This window comes from Lichenostomus cassidix, chromosome 2 (assembly GCF_008360975.1).
Source record: "Lichenostomus cassidix isolate B80296 chromosome 2, HeHo_3.0, whole genome shotgun sequence".
Lineage (NCBI taxonomy): Eukaryota > Metazoa > Chordata > Aves > Passeriformes > Meliphagidae > Lichenostomus > Lichenostomus cassidix.
This window is the reverse complement of record NC_139482.1, coordinates 104,436,388-104,454,617: the sequence shown is the minus strand read 5'-3', so window position 1 is coordinate 104,454,617 and position 18,230 is coordinate 104,436,388. Positions and strand designations below refer to the sequence as shown.

The window sequence follows — 18,230 nt, the reverse complement described above, 5'->3', positions numbered from 1 at the left end:
ACAGGTCTGTGCTTGCTGGATCAATCAGCAGTACAGATTTTGGCCAATAGAAACTTCAGTACAAGGTTACATGTGGACAAAAACGAACAGTGGTATCTTTTGGCATGCTGTCCTATCTCCTAGAATGCATCACATCCAGTGCTCCATTCATCTGCCCTTTGCATTGCAAAATTTGCTCTGTTGCATTGTGGCTTTATTTATTGGATGGCTAATAGTCCCTAGAAACAGCCTTGAGAAAAGTACCACACCACTGCCAAGCATAATTTGCATTTTGGCACTGAGGAGCAACACAGCATATTCAGTTCTCCTCCGAGAACCTGCAGAGCAAGAAACTCTGCTGGGGAGGAGTTACACAGAAAAACCAGGGGAAGTTCAGGATGGAGAAGATGACAGTTATAAAGACCTGCATCTGGCTTGCACCTTACCAGCCATGGAAAATAACTAGGATCCTAGTAGTGCAGGACTGGTAGGCTTCTAGCAAAGAGCTGTTGTAGCTGTTTGGAGGCAGGCAGCACACAGCACCCACTACCCAACCAGGTTCAGAATGAATGGCCACCAGCAAACTGATTTGGGAGCTACGACTACAACTGGCAACCTCTGAGTGACAGGTAAGAGGTCACAGCGAAATTTGCCTGTAAGGGCTTCCCCAGCTGGGTTGGCACAGCAGAGGAGACATTTATTATGATCTCCCTTTTAATCCCTCAGCAAAGCAGTTTCTTATCAGGAAAGGACATTCTCCCTACACATTGACACTAGTCTGCCAAAGTGAATGACTGTCATGTTTTCGCACAGTCTTAGCTAGTGAGGAGGTACGTTCAGGTTGGTTAGCAGCTGATCCTGAGTCCATTGGGATTGACAGAGTTTTCGTGCCTATCTCTGATTCTTGGAGGTCAGTCTGTCTCTCCTCACATATTCCTCCCCATACCCTTGCACAGAAGCCTGTTTATTAGTCCCCTCAGTGACCAGGCAGACAGCTGCAGAACGGGTGTGGAAAGTGTGATTCATTGCCTGAAGCAGGCATGGGGTGTGTTTGTGTTTGATCCCTGCTTCTTTCTTGGGATTGTTTAACATGGACCACACGCTACTGGAGGGAAGAGGAGCAGATGGCTTGGTACAGATAAGTGGGCAAATTCCTATGCAGTCGGCAGAAGCTGATATGAATTGCAGCCTTTCTCTTTGTACATGGCAATGTGTTCATCCACAGAATCCAAGAGAGGCAAATCAGACATTGCTGAGCAGATTAACTCAGGCAAAACTCCAGACGAGCACTTGCTGAGTCTGAAAATTATGCATGGGTTGGAGTGCAAGAAATAACACATTGTTTTCTGCATCTCAAGTTCTCAACCTGTGCTATTCCCCAGTCTAGGCTTTTACATCACTGACTTTCTAGTCTGGCCTCAGTATTGTTTTAAAAGGCCCAGATCCTGTATACAGTATTTTCAATTTTCCAGCTGAACAAAGGAAAAGCCAAGGACTTCTTTTAGAGACAGTAAGAAGCACGGTTTCTTCCACCTAGTAAAGAATCAGAATCACTTAGTAAATGTTGGAATCTATAAACTACTTAAATGCATGCAATTTTGAAAGGAGGGAAAGAGTGGAAGAAATGGATGGCGCTGAGAGGCAGAGAACCCCCCACTGCTCTCTGGAGCTCAGTCTGTGCTCCCCCGGGGCATGGTCCTCATGTTATGGTCAGGAAGCTTGTAACACACATTCACAACAGACACCCAGCTATGCAGGCGGTTGGTTTTGCATCCATGCTGAGGCCCTGGAGTGGAACAGAGCGTGTCGTTCCGGGTGCTGCTGACAGAGACCTCTGAGGCTCCCCTGGCTCCACAGGTCCAGTGCTTCTGCCCTGATCTATTTTAAGTTCCACAGCTGTTCGCCACAGTCAGTGCACTCAAGTTCTCCTGTGACGTACTCTGGCTGGGGGTCCTTTTTTGGCTAAACCAAGTGCTACTCCATGCTCTTACCCTAGCTGCTGAAAATGAAGGCAAATTGGCATCTCCAGCATACAGCTATGAGTCTGCCAGTATCCAAAAGGAAGTAAGGAGCACATCTATGAAGGAGGTGTTAATATGCAGAGATAGGGACTATTCAAGGATAATGACCTTTGAGACAGCAAATGCGTAAAGGGTTAAAGGAGCAGACTCCTAGAAATACAAATGGGTGGAAGGTGTCTCTGAAGGAGTGCAGTCAGAAAGGGACGTGAACAACTGAACTCTCCCAGAACTGAACCTGATTCAAAAATACTTTAAATGAGGAAGTAATAGAAATCTTGGGAACAACTTATTGCTTTGTGTTATAGTGACAAGACATTTTTAGTTGAGTGTATGGCTTAAAATCAGCTTCATTCTCTTGTGGAGTCATAGCCTTTTTTAGACACACAGTGGAACTTCTGTTACTGCTTTCTTTCTGGACAAAGCATTTTTCTGTTGCTGTTGCTTTTTCTGTCATTCCTGAATAAACAAAAATCTGTGTGAATTTTTTTCCCTTTCATAAAGTTTCTTACTTGAAAACTGGAACTTTGAAAGGCATTCTTTACTGAAATGTACTGAGATATCTGCTCATTCAGGAGTATATTTAGCATACCTAAAACTCCAGAGGAATTTGCTTAAATAACTCAATTTTTATGGATCTGTGGTAGTTGCACTCTTGATATAAAGCTCCACTGCTGTGTCAACCAATACAAATGATAACAGGGTCATCCTGTTGCACCAAGTACCGTTTGTAAAGTCATATGCTTTCTGTGGTGTCAGTCTCTGCTAACTGACCTCTATTTTCCTTCACAAAGGGAACTGCCCAAGTGATGGAATTGATTAAGCCACACATCTATGCACAGTCAAAATAGGAGGCACTGAAGCCTTCCCTCCTACACATTTCCAGATCAGTGCATATCTCAGGTGTCATTCACTGATGACTTTAAGCTAATTGTAGGCCATTGCTGAAATGGCCACCTCACTGAAGGCTCCATCTGACTGTGGCTGCCACTATTCAGATGTTGGCATTAACATGGGGAACTGGATAATGGCACTAATCAGATCACGAAAACTAACCCAGCCAAAGTAAAATCCTTGTACTATCCAGTCTAATAATCTACATTCTAAAATAGTACTAAAAATCTACATTCTAAAATAATTTCTACTGGTCACTATTCAGTAGAGAACCACTAATCTCCTAGGGGGCATGCAGCAGCTCTCTGTGTCCTTGTACAGTTTTTTGCCCTTCCTCTGTTTACCTTGTGTCTTAGATTATCGTCTCCTCAGGGCAAGAGCCATCTCCCAGTGTGTTTGCATGGTGTGCTCTAAACATGCAGGTGTAAATGTATGGGAAATGAGATATAATGATTATAACCCAGGATAATCTTTTATATTACTTGATAGGATATCTTACAGACCAAATCTTACCATGACATTAAGGGTTCCGTACTTGGAGTCTCATACAATTGCAATTGAGGTCCCAGTTCCTCAGCTTTTCTAAAGCTGAATATTGCAGTAACAGTTAAAAACTACATGCTTGACTGTCCTTTTAGTTACACTATTTATAGCAAATCCTAAGTATGCATTAACATGGGTGCTGTTCCATCAGTGTGCCTGAAAGACAGATGAAGCTGAAATTTTTACAGCAGCCAGAAAAAAAATCACACAGGTAAGGTGAGTTAATGATGAAGAGAGAAGTAGCTTTTAATACAGCTATGGTTCCAAATCCTGTGAGACATTTAAGCATATATTAATGGTGTGCCTATTTATTCATACATAATATAAGAAATGTTTAAGAGAAATTATTCAATGGCTGGCATTTCATAGAAGGATAAGGACTTAAAACCTTTTTCCCCCCCTTTTAGCTATACCAGTAGAAACTGCCAAACAAAATGCAAACGTTGCTTTGGTTCTGACTTCGTGCGGAGGCCATATCGGTTTTCTGGAAGGAATATGGCCAAGGAAGTGCACTTACATGGACAGAGTCTTCAAGCAGTTTGTGCAAGCTGTGTTTGAGCATGGAAATAAAATCTTTAGCATGTAGCTTTGGACCACTATTGTAGCACAGTGGCACATTCTGACAAGGGCAGTTAAGCTTAGTGCACAAATTTTTAATTCCTGTAAGCCAGCAAATGGAGAAAGTCCATTACTACATGCAAAAATATTTTTGCCTAAGATTTTGTAGCAAGAAACTAAATATTATGTTGTCACTTTTATATTTATTTTTAATATGCCTTACTAAGAATGACCTTAAATGAAACAGTGTTCTGCATACATCAAATTGCACTTAACCAAAACTATCAAGTAGAGAGATTATAATTCCTCAGGATTTTAATTTAAACCACTATGTATTTAGGAGACTTTATTTAGATGGCTTTTACTATTAGAATGGCAACACTAAAAGTAGCTTATATTATACTATCACATATAGTACCAGTTGGCCCATTCCTTAGGGCACTGATGGTGAAAATCTTAAATACAATAACAAAAGGAGTGATCCAAAAAAGTACTGATTCTTCAAATAAGTCAACATTTCAGCATGTTATTCCATAGCATTAGATTGATACCTGCTTTTGCTGTTCTGCTCTGAGAGTATTCAAATTTAGGGCTGGTTATTGTTTTTTAAACTATGTCAATGCCATAGTTGTCTTACATGGTTATTTTTTAAAGAGCTAATTTATAGTGTTTACATATAACCAAAAGATTCCTTTAAAACAGTACTGTAATAACTTATGTAATTAAAAGACATTTTGCATTTCAGAGTTTATGTAAAGCTTGGTGTTGTCCCATAAGTAAGTAACACTTCATATAACTGGTAAACTTGGTGATTGAACCTGCTATGTTTATATTACCTTGCAAGAACAAAAGAATAAATATTAGAGCATCAGGAAATTATTGTATAATCTGCTTTAAATTAAACAAAACCCCAAATTCAAACCTTTTGTCTATGCTATTGTTTCATATAATTTCTGAAAGGAATGCAATCAACTGTTTAAAGAAAGTTGGGATGGAGGTCAGAGCCCTGCCTCTGGTTTATTTATTTGATCATTTGTCAGCATTTTGGCAGTAGGTTGTCAAATTACTGAAGCCACTGCAAACCAGCTTCTACCCTAGCATCTTACAAGCTGTGAGGGTGGCTGAGGCATCGCTGTTCTCCTGAGCCCTGACACAGAGTGACAGCCAGCGTGGGCCTTTGAGGAGAAAGGACAGTTGGACAGAATATATTTTGAAACTGTTGGGAAGTCCTAATTTAGGGCATGCTGAAATATAAAACAGGCCTCTAAGCAGCATCTGTGGAGCTCCTGCCTTTTGCTGATCACTGATTTGGGCCCAGCCACATAAGAGAAATCAGGAAAGATGCCTCTGCATTTTTATTTTTATCTTTGAGCGGGGTCAGTACAAGAAGAAAATGCAGCTAAAAAAAGCAAGTCAGGTCTTTTGTCTCAAGCAGTACGTGAACACTCTTCTTGCAAGGCATGTTTCCTAGTAACAGCAAAGGAAGAACAAAAATACTTTTTTGTCTTTAGAAAAAGAAATTGGGACATGCTATACGAAAGCTGTTTTGTAAGGTGGACAGTTGAATTAAGAAAATTAAAAAGTGCTTTCAAGTTTTGACTTTTAAAACAGGCACTTGCCCAAATAATGAACTCTAACTCATTTTTCTCTAATAAGAAAAATGAGAAAAGTGACTTGCAGAAGAAAAATGAAATTTTGTGCATGCTACTACAATACAGGAAATCAGCATATTAGTAGGGTGCCTTATTTATTCTTGTATTCGTTTCCAGATTTTATGTTCATGCAAAAACAATAAGCAATAAACAGTGTATTTAGTGTTATATTTGTAAATTGTTTAGGTACTGTACTGTTCAAAACTCAGCATCAAGTATTAATAAAGATAAAACCAGTTGCATTAAATCACACCATACCGTTTAAATAAAAGAATTATGATTAATGGCAGAATTTCTGTCTCTCTGCACTGTCTTCCTTAATTTAGGTCCAATCCCATATACAAATCTCCATGACACATTTATCTTTAAAGCTACATCAAGCAAAAATTTGTGAAGTTGGGGTTTTCCCATCTAGATGAACAGTGTTTTTCCTTATACCCCATCAGGGAAAATGCATTGTTCAAAGCCCAGCGTGCAAGGTGGTAACAGTCAAATTTTAATATGGATATCTTCAAACTTTCCCAGACAGTTTTTCTGAAACAAAAAATGCAGACACTTACCTCAGATGTTACAGGGTACACACAAGCTAGAAACAAGTGCCATAAACATTTTTGCTGTGTATTAACTTTGTACCTCACACAGAGTTTCACAAGTAAGCCAAAGTCCACAATGTGCCTTCTATTCAAAACAGTGTGAATTCACAGGGTCTTTATTTGGCTTTTCATGTGATCTGAGTATCCAGGCATCAACAGGGATATGTAATGCTGAAGGTGGGAGAAAGTTCTTAGTTATCAATGTACTCATTTCTGGAAAGAGGGAGTAGAATGAAAATGAAATTCCAAGCCACAAAGGCTGCAGACACCTACCTCTTCAAGAAAACTTTCTTCCTTGTTCAGAATCCTGTAGTGGCTGAAATCAGCAGGGTCCTCTAGAGATTGTCTAGTTCAACCCTCTTGCCCAAAACGGAAGACATCACATACACACTCCAGAACATCCACCTCTTCTCACTCTGGCCTTGGCATCAATGCATGGTACAGTTCTTTTTATCTGTGAGGCCTTCAGTCACCCCAGAGCCATTAGTGATCTCAGCTGTCTTAGCACTAGATCAAAAAAGACCAAGATTTTAAGGTGTCATTTATTATGGCCACTCCTGGCAAAAAAAAAAAAAACCAAGAACCAAACCAAAAGAACAAAACAAAACAAAAACAAACAAACAAAAAACCCAAAAAAACCACCACAAAACCAAAACTTAGAAAAACTGAAAATTTCCAATATGCAATATGGTTCTTTGAATACAGGGAAACTAACCCATACTACACATTTTACACTGAACAGATGAATTAATGCTCCTTTTACAAACCAAGACATATAACAGCACCATTTAAAATACTTAGCAGAAAGGGCTGCGGATGACAGTCTGCAACTCCACAGGAGCTGGTGTCAAGAAAATGCTAATAAAGCAGTGGTGACTCCAGGCATGTCAACATGGTCCTGTCAGTGTGGCAGTGAGTGTCACACATCAGATACCAACATAGTGACAGTTGCAGAGTTCAGTCACTCCAAGGCCTTGACTCACCATTACAAAGATTGGAAAACAGCTCCACATTCAACAATTATTCCCCAGATGTTGTTCAGGAAGCTTCTCCTTACCTTCTCCATGCTGCAATATGCAATTTCCAGCCGAAATCTAATAGTCAACTGTTTGAGCCCTTCAAGTCAAGAGAATGGAGCAGCTTACTTTATCTCAGCAGTTCCCAAGTGTTTCAGATAACAGCCTCCTCCCTTTTTCTGTAATGGTCTGCACCCCTGTGTACCACTCACATGTATATCCACAGTCTGGCCAGGACCCAAATCTCTGTAAGCTGACTGCCAGCCTTCTCTCCAGATGTAGCTATCTGCAGTCCTTTTTATCCCTGTTGCCCTCTTCCCCTGAAAAAAAATCAACAAAAACTCACATTCAGCACGCAAGCAAAGTGGACAAGTCTCAGGCCAGGTTTTTTTTTCCTGCCTCCGTGCAAAAAGAAAAACACCAAAACAAAACCAGCCGTTCAAATTCTATTCCCCCCATTTTGAGTATGGCCCCCCTGCTTTTTCAGCTAATTGCCCGGTAAAGCTCTTTAATTCCAGGCAGTCAGGGCACCCTCCAATCCCTGTTGTCCCATGTGCCGTGTACACAGGAATTTCAGAGTGGAACTGCTTTTTTCATCTACAACTCCTATGGCTACCTGGCTCATACCAATGACTCACACCTGCCAGGAAAAAGACTTTTAGCGCTGCACTCTGCTTCTCCCCGGCTCGCTGCAGCTCAATGCATCATCACCTTGAGGAAAAAGAAGGAAACATTTGTTCCCTGAGTCATCGAGTTGCTGTAACACATGGCCACCCTTCAACCTGTGCCACTTGCTGGGGTTCTCATCCCAGCATACCAGCTGGTCAAAAAGAGCCTTGGAATGCTCAAGGCAAAGAATAAGAAGGAGGAGGGTATAAAAAATCCTGAGACTCCCTGGGGATGTGACACTGGCCTCCAACAAACATACGGGGCCCCCCCAGGTAACTCCTGCTGCAGCTCATCTGCTGTGGAATATCTCAGTTTTGGGTTTGGGTTTTTGTTGTTGTTCTTTAATTTTCACTCCAATAGAAGAAAAGGAAAAATCAGCCAAACAATGGTTCTTCATTGGCAAGCATCTCTTCCTCTGAAGGATCCACTTTTCCTGTCTCATTCCTTCTACTGCAGATGCAAAAATCAGCATCTCTCTTCTTCCTAGGATAGAGGTACTTCTTGAATCTGCTGAAGGGAGGGGAACCGGCGCCCTGTGCTGTCTCAGCTGCTCCTCCGATTCCTTAAACATTCTGTATATGTAGTGATTAGAAAGCCACTGGTTTAAATGAGCTTCCCACGTGGCCTTACCTCACCTGTCTGAGGCATTCTGAGGCGAGAGCAGTGCTTGCAAGGTTAATTACCGGTGAAAGGTTAAGCAGCTCCTGCCTCTTGGTTGTCTGTCACCACTTCCTTGCTCAGATGAGATGTGTGATAAGCAGCAGGGCAGGCTGGAAGTGTGTTTGCATGTCAAAGGGGGCTGTAAGATCTCCGTGCTGGCAGGACCGCTAGGATTGAGTTCGGGATCAAGAGCTCGATCCTGTAACTGTGTAGCCCGCCCTAAGGCTGCAGTTTCACAAGCAGCTGTCAATGTTAATAGCTCCCTCACGCCAAAAGGGGAAGGCTTGCTTCTTCCTCCCCTGTCTTTTCTTATCCTCCTGATTCCAGTCATACGGTCCTCAGCCTTTCTTACCCTGGTACAGTATGATTCAGTTTTTCCGCTGGGTTTTTTCTGCTAGCTCAGGAAGTTAAATTTGCTTGCCTACGGGGGTCCCTCAGGTGCTAGATGGAGGCTGGCATGAGGTAAGGAGCTGGAGAACACTGCTGGAAGTGGGGGAAAGGAAATGGAGAAAATAATAAGAGAAGCTTCCCCCCTTTTGTGACATTTCCCAAAGCTGTAGCCCAACAGGGCATCTCCGCAATTAGTGGAGTGATCCATTATCAGCTGAGTTACTCTGTGAAAAAAAAGGCATAAGCTAGAAGCAAGTAATTTTTCATTTAGCTGCAGACAGGCACTCCAGCAGTATTACTGCAGTGGTAAGTGTGGCTAAATTAACAAAGAATCCTTTTAGGGTTAAATCTGTCTTACCCATATACTCCACCTATGTGAATGCAGTTCCTCTTCCCTCCCCACGTTACCCAGATCTGCAACAATTCATGACCAAGCACTCCTGTTTATATTCACAACTTCCGAGGACAGCAAATTTATGTAAAGTTTGTGTTCTTTCAACAATGACATTTGCTAGCAAGTTCACACTGACATCAGTGCTTCAAAATGCTGCCACCTTCTGTGGAAAGCTGGAAAATTACTGAGATTCTTCTATCCCATGAACTAAGTTTTTCCAAATTTTGGAACCAAATGCTTTATAAGAATGCCTGTTGCTTTACTGTTTCCCTCCTGTACAGCAAATTACTATTTCATGGAAGGATGTGAGGAAATCTAGGTTTACTTGCTTCATGTTCCTAAGAGACATAGGAAAACATTCTTTTGAATTTATAAAAATAATGATAACATAAAGAAATGCTTTTATCATCCTCCAGGAAATTTGCATGCAGTCCAGTGATTAAAATATCCTTCATCTGGAAAATATTCCGTTGGTTACTGAAGGAGAACAGGAGACCACATGTTGCTGCATTCATTGTAAAGTCACAGCAGATTATCATGCATTAAAGAGGAGCTGCTACAGGGAGTTATAAATAACATCTCCTCCTATCATCTTTTAAAAAAAAAACCCCAAACCTACAGCTGCTGAAAATTCCCATTTGTCCAGTACAAACTGTGCTTCAATGAAGGGGCTCCAGAAAAAAGGATTTATCAAGGAAGGCAGTTCCTTGTTCCAGTTAACAAAGAGACAAACAACTTTACAGGCAAAACAGGATATCTCCAGGTAAATTTGATGTTTATACAAAAAAATATGCTATTCAGAAACTTGAGAGCAATTTCCAACAATTAATCCCATAAAAGTGATAACTATAGAAATTACGAAAATGTTTTGAAGATTATAAAACAGACCTAAAAATTTTATTGCAAAACCAAAAATAACCTCTTTGTAAATACTTCAAGCATCAACAAATTAATATTTACAGAACCAAATACTAAAATACTTCTGTGGTCTTTTTTAGATCAGTGAACTGTAATCAGAAATCTGTAAAGGAAATCAGAAATCTCTGGGAGAAACCCTTTCACATACTACCATTAAAAACCTTTCCTTCTAACACCTTTCATGCCTATTGGCTGAGGTTTATCATGCTGATCTCCAGTGGTGTATACACATCACTAGGTGAATTCATGGTCAAATTAACTGAGACTGTGGCTATACTGGCAAGCAGAACATACTGATAGGAGTGGATATTCACAGCAAAGCTACCAAATGTCATGATCTTGATACACTTAGGTGCATTTCAGGTAGGACCTACTTCAGATTACCCTTAGGAAAGTAATCTTTCCTAAGGAGCACACTAGGTATGCATGAGGTACACCTGCATTAGTATTCTAGTTAGGATCAGCAGCTCACTTTTGAAGGGAATCCTCTGATCACTCCTACTTACCATGCAGGGTCTTGGAGTGTGCACAATGGATTCCTTTTGAAGGAAACCAAATCCACAGCTACAACTCCATAACATACCCAATGTATTCGAACTCCAGCTGTCACTGCATCCACAGTGACAAAAGCTGGTCTGGACAGCCACAACAGTGGTGTGGATGTCAGATATTCAACTTTTTGTTCAGAACTTCTCTAACTTGCCAGTGTAGACAACAGGCTCAGACACAGAAACATCCTGAGGCAAAGAAGATATGATGTAAGGTTAGATGAGGTATAAACACTTTACAAGTGTAGCAAGGATTTAAATATTCCAGACTGTGTAAAAAATCACAAATAGGTGCTTATTCTATAGAATGAGTTGTGAAACACTGTGCAGAATATACAGACAAAAAGAGCTAGCTGGTACCTTCAGGGTTACTGCTGAATTTAGGAAAGCAAAACAAATTGGACAAGTGGACTCAAAAAGGCAGCTTACTGAGTGAACTCAGCACTCTGCAGAGACGAGAGGACACAGTGCAGGACCAAGACATGCCCAAAAACCCCCTTTAATCTCCCAGACACGGACAAGCGTCTGTCCTGCTTTACCTAAGTGACATATGCTGGCACTGTGACACACCTGTGCCCAAGGGGCTGGCAGCTATCTGCACACCTGCACAGCTGAGCAGCAGCTGACCAACTTCTTTCAGAGGCAACTGCAAACATACTTGTGAGAAGGGGCCCACAAACAGGAAATGCTGCTGCAAGCACATCTGCTGTAATACCACCAGGAACTTGGTGGGACACAGAATCACAGATACACAGAATCGGTCAGGTTGGAAAGAATCACAGAGGATCATCTTCCTGCCCAAGCAGGGTCATCCTAGAGCACATGGCACGGAATTGTGCCCAGATGGTTCTTGAGTATCTCCAGTGAGGGAGACTCCACAACCTGAGCAATCTGCTCCCGTGCACGATCACCCACAAAGTAAAGAAGTTCTTCCTCATGTTCAGGTGGAACTTCCTGTGCATCACTTTCTGCCCGTTGCCTCTTGTCCTACTGCTTAGCACCACCAAGAGGAGCCTGGCTCCATCCTCTTGACACCCTTTAGATATTTATACACATTGATGAGCTCCCCTCTCAGACAAGTCTTCAACTTTGCACTTCACTACTGCCCGCCACGAGGTGTCAGCCACTGACAGTGCGGGCCGCCACCACAGTCACTTCATCCCCACTGTCCCCATGACACACAGCGCCACTTTGCCCCATTTTTTTTTTGCAAAGGACGAGGCTTGGATAACCCACGAGGCTTGGATAACTCGCTTGGCGGTGCGAGCGGGCTGAGCCACCAGGGCTTCGCAGCCAGAGGGAGCTTAAAGATCAGCTGGTTCCAGCCCCTGCCATGGGCAGGGACACCTTTTCCTACACCAAGTTCCTCAGAGCTCCACCCAACCTGGCCTTGAACACTTCCAGGGATGGGGCATCCACAGCTTCTCTGGGCAACCTGTTCCACTGCCTCATCCCCCTCACAGTAAAGAACTTCTTCCGAGTACCTAACCTAAACCTACCCTCTCTCAGTTTGAAGCCATTCCCCCTTGTCCTGTCACCACATGCTCTTGTAAACATCCTCCAGTCCTTAGCCGCACGTTTTAATTAGCACCGGCTCTACATTCCTCGCTCCACATTCCCATATGGCAGAGCCGCCCTCACACACCGGCTGCGCAGGCGCACGGCGCGCCGCTTCCCGCCCTCCCGCTCCGCCTCCCGCCGGAAGATGCCCGGTTCCCGCCGGGGGAGGCCGGGCCGGCGGCGGGCGGGGCGCGGCGGGAGGGCCGGGGCGGTGCCGCGGCGGTGCCCGGCTGTGGGCGGGTTTGAGGCTCGGGCTCGCCGCCTCCGCCAGCGCCGGCACGTCGCTGACACCCTCGCGAGGTAAGCGGCCGTCGGCAACCGGGGGACGGGGGGGCGGCTGAGGAAGTTGCTCTCCCCCGCGCTCCCCTCACCCCGCCTGTGTCCCGGCAGGTCCCGTCACCCCCGGCCCCACCGTGCCCGCTGCCCCCTGCGCCCCCGCCCGGGGCCGAGAGCCCGGCAGCGGCTCCTCCCCGGGCCTGCCCGGCGCTGTCGCGGGGGGAGCGGGCCGGCCGTGCCCTGTCGGGGGCGGGAGCCGGTGCGGGCGCCCGGCAGCGTCCGGCCTCAGCCCGGCACCCCCGCCCTGCCCCCGGCGGCCCTGGCCGCGGGAGCTCGGGGCCGGGAGTGGGGGCTCCCCGCCAGGCCCTGCCCCAGGAGTGCTGTCATCGCGGGGCGCTGGGGCGGCTGACACCGGGCCACGCTCGGAGGCCTTCCCTTCCCTTCTCTTCCCTTCCCTTCGTCCCGAGTTGTGCCGTAGGGGCTGCTGGGCGCTGCCGTGGCCCTCAGTCGGGACGGCTCAGGTGCGAGACCCCCGCGCCCTGTCCAGCAGGTGGGCAGCCAGCCTCAGCCCCTGCTTTAAGGACCGGAGGGCGTGGGGCTCGCGTTTCTCTGCTCCGTTCGTGTGTTGACTTGGGCTTTTTGGGGTTTGATGGTTTCGTTTGCTTTGTTTTGTTGTTCGGGTTTTTCCCCCACCTGTACTTCTTGCACCAGTCCTTTGCTCGTATTCTAGTTTGTTCCTGCACTTCTATGTCTTCCCTTCTTTCTATAATCCGGGTTTTTAGTAGAGGATGACTTCTCCAAGGCAGAGACTGCCAGTTCTGGAACGTCTGGAAAAGACTTTGCTCTCTTGTGCAGAGTATTAGTGGGAAAGAAATTACTGTTCAAGAGCTTTGTGGGAGGAGAGTGTATTTTTTAGTTTCCTGAGAAGCAGTGCCAGTGAGGGAAGTTTTGTACTTTCTGTTTTGTACTTCAAAGTCTTCCCTGAGTGTGCCATGTCATATCTGGAAAAAAATTAAGAAAGTCCAGTTGTATACAATGCGTGTCTTGGTATTCTCAAATTCTGAGGGTCGGTGTTGTGCTCTAAGAGACCAAAGACTTATTAAGCAACTAGAGCTGTTATTTTCAGGATGAGCGGTCGTATATCGCAGCTCTGACAGATTTTCTTTGACTTGTGGAAAACCATAGGCTTGTGAGGTGTCATGGAGCTCATGAGCTATTAGAATGTAGGCAACACAAATTCTGCTTCCTGCTCCTTAGGGAAGGACATGAAAATAGCACTACGAAAAGTGCTGTTAGAGATTTCTTCCCTGGGTAGAATTAACAAAATGTGTCTCAAATATGAGTTGTTTGTCATGCACCTTTTTTAAAAGAGAAGGTCAGAAGACAGCACTTGTGTCTGGAATCTGAGGTTTTATTAGCTTTTTAACAAAATTACCAATTTTGCATGGTTAGAAATGCTTTCATATGTGGATAAACGAAAATGAGGTTAAGGACAATTTAAAGTCTAAAGAAACGTACAATTGTTTACTTTTTCCTTTTGTATAATGATTAATTGCTAAAAGGAACTTAACATAGGTATTTTTCAAATTGTTAGAGAAAAACATTCATTTGTCAATACTGGAAGTCATACTGTAGTTGTAATGAACTGAAAGTGTCTCCTCTGAGTTACACACCTGGTGACTTGTTCCTGTTTGACCTTAAAAATCAGACTTAACATCAGATAAGGTTTGAAAAGCAATATAGTTTTATGGAAATCTGTCAGTCTGCCAGTGAAAAAAATTAATAGGTTCTTTACTGAAAAAGATGATGTGGAAGTTTTGACCACTGAGTCTTCCAGTAAACTTAATTTTATAGAGTTATTAGGAAAACTTTATTGAACAGTTATTACTTATGCTATAATACAATAACTGTGTCTTTGAATAAAGGAACTGAAAAGTCAGAAATTTATATGAAGAGATAATCAACCAAATCTGTGAAGACTTTTTTATCAAGAATCTCTGTTTGTTTTTAGACTCTTGTGCAGAGTAACTTCTGCATAATTAACATCATTTCAGTTCTCATGAAGACATTGTCTTTAACTGCCCTAGGCAAAACTTGTCTAATAATGCTTTTTCTAGGTTTTTCTTCTCTGATTTAGCTTAAGTCTTATTAGAAAGAACAGTTGTAGGTGGTTGCTGTTGTCTGTGAAGTTCTGTTGTAGCAGCCACAAAACTTGGTAACTGAGTCTAATAGGTTTGTTCATTGTTGCTGTGAGGCACAGGATTGACAGCAGTCCCACTTTTTTGTTGGCTCTGAAAGAGAGCAGCACACTATTTTCTGGAAAAAGGTAAAAGGCTGAGAAACATACTTTTGAATTGTACTGTTATTTGCCACCTTTTGAAAGGTAAAAGGGTAATGATTAAGACAACAAAGTGCCAAAAATTGTAGGATATGGAAATAAAAAATAAAATTTGTAGGTTGTTTTTTTGGTTGGTTGTTGGGTTTGTTTTTTGGGTTTTTTTTAGTTCCCTATCAATGAAATTTTAAAGCTAAGCATTGTTTAAGGGGATGGAAGACAGTGGGAATTCAGTCTGAGAAGGAAGTTAATGAAGCGTTTACTGCATGAACATTTTCTATTCTTTATAGGTGGCATGAAACATCCTGTTTGTAAGCATATGCATAAGGAATGCTCTTGGCACACCTTGATAAGTTACTTTGGCCTAAACATCGATTGCCTCTTGTAAAAACCTGTAAGTAAAATAAGTGTAATTTCATTTGTGATTGCTTTGATGATTTGCTTTCTGATCACAGCATGATCTGGCTACAAAAGGAAAAGTGAATGTGTAAAAGTGAAGAGTTATGACATTTGACAAAGAGTCTAAAAACTGAATCTAATTGTTTTTTACAGAAATGGCAGCTCAGAAAAGGAAGTCTATGTTAGTAGAGCCTTCTGCTAAACGTCCAAAGCTGGACAAGAACAGCAAACCATCTTTGTCGAAGAAGGAAAAAGAGGTGTCGGGTACAAAACATGGCTCAAATAAATCAAAGCCCAATCAGTGTGCAGTGCAGGAAAAAACTGTACTCAAAACCTCTGTCAAATCAAACAGGTCAGTGACAAAAAAAATACATAATTCTACATTATCTTGATAAGACTACATTAGTGCAGAAACAGTCAAGCAGAGGGAATCTGAGTTAGAGGTACAGCAAAATAGTTAAATAGTGCTAGAAGGGAGATCAGATCTAAATCATTGTGTATGCTGTCTGCTGCATGATCTTTCTCTGGAACCGTGTGTCTTGAAATCCAGAAAGATCTCCTTCAAAAAAGTTTCTGAAGCAAAAATAAATCTAATATTATCTAAGCTAATACTTCATTTGAAAGCCACAAGTGTCAGTGATTAAAAACTGCTAGAGATATTAAAAAGCATTCATCCGGGGTTCACAGTTCAGTCTTGCCATGCATAAAAAACATTAAATACAATGTTTAAGAATAACCAAGTGGAAATGAATACTTTTTTGGAATATTTCTGCAGAAAATTCTTCTAAAAGTATTGAGAGTATAAGAGATAATGTTTTAAAAAAGAAAAATAAAAAAGAGGCAGAGGAGGAATAAAAAGAATCTTATGACAAATTCTACTTTCTGGATGCTGAAAAAACAATAATTCGAATTTTTCAGTGACACCAGTGAACCTGAAGCAGGAACACGCATGACTACAAGATCATCTGCATTCAACTCAAATAATAAAACAATACCTGGCAAACCAGTCCAGCAGCAGCAACCTAAATCTGCAAAAAATAAGGAGGTATGCCAGAAAAAATCTGTGCAAGAAATTCCTAAGTCAAAATGTGTAATTGCGCCAAACGAGCCAGTAATGAGGAGATCCCAGAGACTGCAGCAGTTAACACATGTTCCTGCAAGATCCCTGCGCAGCAGAGAAGTTAAAGAAGAAAAAACTTCCCAAGTTAAGCACAGTAACCAAGCAAAAAGCCAAGCAAAAAGTGGTGCACCAAAACCACTGAAATCTGCTGGAGGGAAAACGGAACAGAAAAACACAAAGATAAAGCCAAACAATACAAACGAGGATAAAGAAATACAGGTAGAAGTGACCAGCTCTCTGAAAGAGAAAAAGTGTAAAGCAGATAAGAAAAAGGATAATTCTAGTAGCATTCAACACAGTCTTCGAGGGTCCTCATCATGTCCTGATGAGAGTCTTGAGGAAGCCAAGAAAGACCCAACAGGCCCTATATCTCCTAATTCTAGCAACACAAAGAAACGGGAAACTGATTCTCTTAAGCCAAATTCTACAGCATCTAAGGGAAAGCAGCAAACACATCAGAACATAAAACCCACTACAAAACCAAAAAATACTTCACAGCCATCTGTGAGTGAAACAAGTGTGGCTGATCAACCAGAGAATGATGCAAAATCCAAAAGGGTGAGCATCCTTGAACTTTGTGAAGAAATTGCAGGTGAGATTGAGTCAGATACAGTAGAAGTGAAAAAAGATTCCCCTAGTGCCGAGGATAGCAAAACAGAAGAAAAGCATGATGACACACAGTTACAGCACAGTGAAATGCTTACTCAGAAAGAACCCAGTCAAAGTACTCAGTGCAAACGGTTTTTCCCTAGCAAAAAAGCAATGCCTGTCAAATGCACTCTGAATGGTAGAAATAACTCCTCAAACAAAAACTCTAAATGGACCAAAATTAAATTGCTGAAAGCTAGTAATGTGAAGCAAAGTAACTCAAATTCTCCAAATGCCCCCAAGCTTCCTTTTTTAAAAGATTTCCCTGAAGTTTCAGAGGCAAGTCAGATGGCTGCAGAGGCAGAGCTTTCAAAGGCACAAGGCAAGCTGTCAGCAAGACTCTCTGAGAATGAAAGTACAACTTGTGTGCAGGAGAAATCAGATCCTTCATCTGAAAGAGCTGCAGCTAAAGAATTGACATTAGAAACAAAACAGCCTACAAAGAAAGGTGCAGAAAATGGTTTGTTGCCTAACTTGACAAAACATTTATGTGAGCCAAGACCAGATGAGGTAAGTTATTTTAATTATGGTGTATGGTGGGAGGGTGTTCTAAATCTACCGTGTTTTCTGAGAATCCCATGCTCAGAATTGTTTTAACAATGACTTTCTGTTACGGTAACTTAAAATTTTCAAATGTATTAAAGATTTACTGCTGTGTTATCATAGATGGGTGATAGTAAGCTGAAAAATTAATGGATTTCATCCTCCTAGATTCTGTTGCTAACTAAATATTGATCAATAAAATTCTGTGCTGGAGCCAAAGTTGGTACAGATTCATATGGACACTTTTTTATGACTTCAGCTTGCATAACTGTTCTGTTCTGCAAAGTTGTGTTAGAAAAACACTTGTTTCTGCCTCATTTCCTTACCTGAATGAATTTCTATTAAAATTTAGGATTTTAAGGACAACTGTGTTCTACAGGAAATACTTTATGAGCTTATATATAAAATGGAAAAGATTTTTTCAAAATCAATACCACAAATTTCAATATGGACTAGCTAATCAATTGCATTTTGTCTGCTTAAAGTAAGACAGGAATCAGAAAACTGGGACTGTATT

General features: G+C 42.2%; 2 protein-coding genes and 1 long non-coding RNA gene across 9 annotated transcripts in view; 2 read left to right on the top strand and 1 right to left on the bottom strand.

Annotated features, from left to right (window-relative positions):
• ABHD3 (abhydrolase domain containing 3, phospholipase) overlaps positions 1–10,129 on the top strand; it is a 28,670-nt gene extending 18,541 nt beyond the window's left edge. For 2 of the 3 annotated variants that reach the window (XM_085052679.1, XM_085052676.1), the window contains one exon: positions 3,842–5,936. In XM_085052679.1, the coding sequence (XP_084908805.1) occupies positions 3,842–4,020 (179 nt within the window). In that variant the 3' untranslated portion in view covers positions 4,021–5,936. Of the gene's footprint in view, positions 1–3,841; positions 5,937–9,782 lie in introns of those variants that run through there. The other variant, XM_085052678.1, reaches the window with a different exon arrangement.
• Positions 5,736–12,585, bottom strand: LOC146441896 (uncharacterized). 3 transcript variants are annotated; one of them, XR_014850068.1, is made up of 5 exons: positions 12,410–12,585; positions 7,466–7,573; positions 6,511–6,737; positions 6,278–6,408; positions 5,736–6,178 (listed from the first exon to the last, which is right to left on the bottom strand). It is a non-coding gene; the product is annotated as an uncharacterized LOC146441896 (long non-coding RNA). The 3 variants fall into 3 exon arrangements; XR_014850067.1 differs by having other exon boundaries at positions 5,736–6,408; XR_014850069.1 differs by having other exon boundaries at positions 5,736–6,408; positions 6,511–6,594; positions 12,410–12,583.
• Positions 12,586–12,656: 71 nt separating this feature from the next.
• ESCO1 (establishment of sister chromatid cohesion N-acetyltransferase 1) overlaps positions 12,657–18,230 on the top strand; it is a 32,287-nt gene continuing 26,713 nt past the window's right edge. The window contains exons 1-4 of one of the 3 annotated variants that reach the window (XM_085052674.1): positions 12,657–12,692; positions 15,294–15,397; positions 15,556–15,754; positions 16,321–17,680. In XM_085052674.1, coding sequence (XP_084908800.1) covers positions 15,558–15,754; positions 16,321–17,680 — 1,557 coding nt within the window. In that variant the 5' untranslated portion in view covers positions 12,657–12,692; positions 15,294–15,397; positions 15,556–15,557. Of the gene's footprint in view, positions 12,693–12,966; positions 13,219–15,293; positions 15,398–15,555; positions 15,755–16,320; positions 17,681–18,230 lie in introns of those variants that run through there. The other 2 variants (XM_085052675.1, XM_085052673.1) reach the window with 2 other exon arrangements.